General features: G+C 49.5%; 1 protein-coding gene across 1 annotated transcript; it reads right to left on the bottom strand.

Annotated features, from left to right (window-relative positions):
- Nucleotides 1–202: 202 nt before the first annotated feature.
- LOC138373339 (leucine-rich repeat and coiled-coil domain-containing protein PF3D7_0703800-like) lies at nucleotides 203–739 on the bottom strand. The gene has a single exon (XM_069339535.1). The coding sequence runs from the start codon at nucleotides 737–739 to the stop codon at nucleotides 203–205; it is 537 nt and encodes a 178-aa protein (XP_069195636.1).
- Nucleotides 740–2,436: the final 1,697 nt, after the last annotated feature.

The following is a 2,436-nucleotide window of genomic DNA, read 5'->3' as shown; positions in this document are numbered from 1 at the left end:
AAGTGATTGAATAATTTGCTTATAAATTGATTCACTCTGCCAACCATTCACCGTCGACCGCCTTCTGTCCCATCCTAACCTCTTGGGCTGGACGGTAGAGCGACGGGCGCGCTTCATGCTGGGCGGCGTTCAATCCCCGACCGTCCACGTGGTTGGGCACCATTCCTTACCTCCGTCCCACCCACCCTCCCCCGTCCCATCCTCAATCCTTATCCTGATCCATTCCAAGTGCTATATAGTCAACATCGACTTCTTTCTGTACCAGCCAATCACCATCGACCTTCTTCTGTACCAACCAATCACCATCGACCTCCTTCTCTACCAGCCAATCACCAACGACCTCCTTCTCTATCAGCCAATCACCATCGACCTCCTTCTGTACCAGCCAATCACCATCGACCTCCTTCTCTACCAGCCAATCACCATCGACCTCCTTCTCTACCAGCCAATCACCATCGACCTCCTTCTCTACCAGCCAATCACCATCGACCTCCTTCTCTACCAGCCAATCACCATCGACCTTCTGTACCAGCCAATCACCATCGACCTCCTCCTCTACCAGCCAATCACCATCGACCTCTTTCTCTACCAGCCAATCACCATCGACCTCCTTCTCTACCAGCCAATCACCATCGACCTCCTTCTCTACCAGCCAATCACCATCGACCTCCTTCTCTACCAGCCAATCACCATCGACCTCCTCCTCTACCAGCCAATCTGCGAGACACTTTGTGTTCATTAATTTACCATACAAATTGACTGGTATTAAAGCAGAGAACTGGACCAGTCCTCAGTCGTGGTTCTCGTAGCCTCCTGCTCACAACACTACCCATACCCCTATTAGATTGGCTAATACACCTCTGCCCCTCACTGCCACTAACCAATCACCATCCAGGAGCCTATGTAGCCTCTCCACCAACCAATCACCGTCGAGCTCCAGCACCAGGAGCCCGTCGAGCACCAACCAATCACATGACAGCCTTGAGTGTCAGCCGGAGGTCTCGGCTCCTCTCACTCACCACCTCCGTCTGCAGTCATTGAATTAATTAAGAGTTAACACGATTTACCTGGAAACACTGTGTTGTGTGACCTGGAAACACTGTGTTGTGTGACCTGGAAACACTGTGTTGTGTGACCTGGAAACACTGTGTTGTGTGTCCTGGAAACACTGTGTTATGTGTCCTGGAAACACTGTGTTATGTGTCCTGGAAACACTGTGTTGTGTGACCTGGAAACACTGTGTTGTGTGACCTGGAAACACTGTGTTGTGTGACCTGGAAAACACTGTGTTGTGTGACCTGGAAACACTGTGTTGTGTGTCCTGGAAACACTGTGTTGTGTGTCCTGGAAACACTGTGTTGTGTGTCCTGGAAACACTGTGTTGTGTGACCTGGAACACTGTGTTGTGTGTCCTGGAAACACTGTGTTGTGTGTCCTGGAAACACTGTGTTATGTGTCCTGGAAACACTGTGTTGTGTGACCTGGAAACACTGTGTTGTGTGACCTGGAAACACTGTGTTGTGTGACCTGGAAACACTGTGTTGTGTGTCCTGGAAACACTGTGTTGTGTGTCCTGAAAACACTGTGTTGTGTGACCTGGAACATTGTGTTGTGTGTCCTGGAACACTGTGTTGTGTGTCCTGGAAACACTGTGTTGTGTGTCCTGGAAACACTGTGTTGTGTGACCTGGAAACACTGTGTTGTGTGACCTGGAAACACTGTGTTGTGTGTCCTGGAAACACTGTGTTGTGTGTCCTGGAAACACTGTGTTGTGTGACCTGGAACATTGTGTTGTGTGTCCTGGAACACTGTGTTGTGTGTCCTGGAAACACTGTGTTGTGTGTCCTGGAAACACTGTGTTGTGTGACCTGGAAACACTGTGTTGTGTGTCCTGGAACACTGTGTTGTGTGTCCTGGAAACACTGTGTTGTGTGTCCTGGAAACACTGTGTTGTGTGACCTGGAACATTGTGTTGTGTGTCCTGGAACACTGTGTTGTGTGTCCTGGAAACACTGTGTTGTGTGTCCTGGAAACACTGTGTTGTGTGACCTGGAAACACTGTGTTGTGTGTCCTGGAACACTGTGTTGTGTGTCCTGGAAACACTGTGTTGTGTGTCCTGGAAACACTGTGTTGTGTGACCTGGAAACACTGTGTTGTGTGACCTGGAAACACTGTGTTGTGTGACCTGGAAACATTGTGTTGTGTGACCTGGAAACACTGTGTTGTGTGTCCTGGAACACTGTGTTGTGTGTCCTGTAACACTGAGTTGTGTGACCTGGAAACACTGTGTTGTGTGACCTGGAAACACTGTGTTGCGTGACCTGGAACACTGTGTTGTGTGACCTGGAACACTGTGTTGTGTGACCTGGAACACTGTGTTGTGTGTCCTGGAAACACTGTGTTGTGTGTCCTGGAAACACTGTGTTGTGTGTCCT

The sequence above is a fragment of the Procambarus clarkii genome, chromosome 42, assembly GCF_040958095.1.
Source record: "Procambarus clarkii isolate CNS0578487 chromosome 42, FALCON_Pclarkii_2.0, whole genome shotgun sequence".
Taxonomy (NCBI): domain Eukaryota; kingdom Metazoa; phylum Arthropoda; class Malacostraca; order Decapoda; family Cambaridae; genus Procambarus; species Procambarus clarkii.
Note: the sequence above shows the minus strand (reverse complement) of the source record. Positions and strands in the feature narration are given on the sequence as shown.

Excerpts from the sequence above, each read along its gene's own strand:
- LOC138373339 (XM_069339535.1), bottom strand. The coding sequence starts at position 739 with ATGAACACAAAGTGTCTCGCAGATTGGCTGGTAGAGGAGGAGGTCGAT.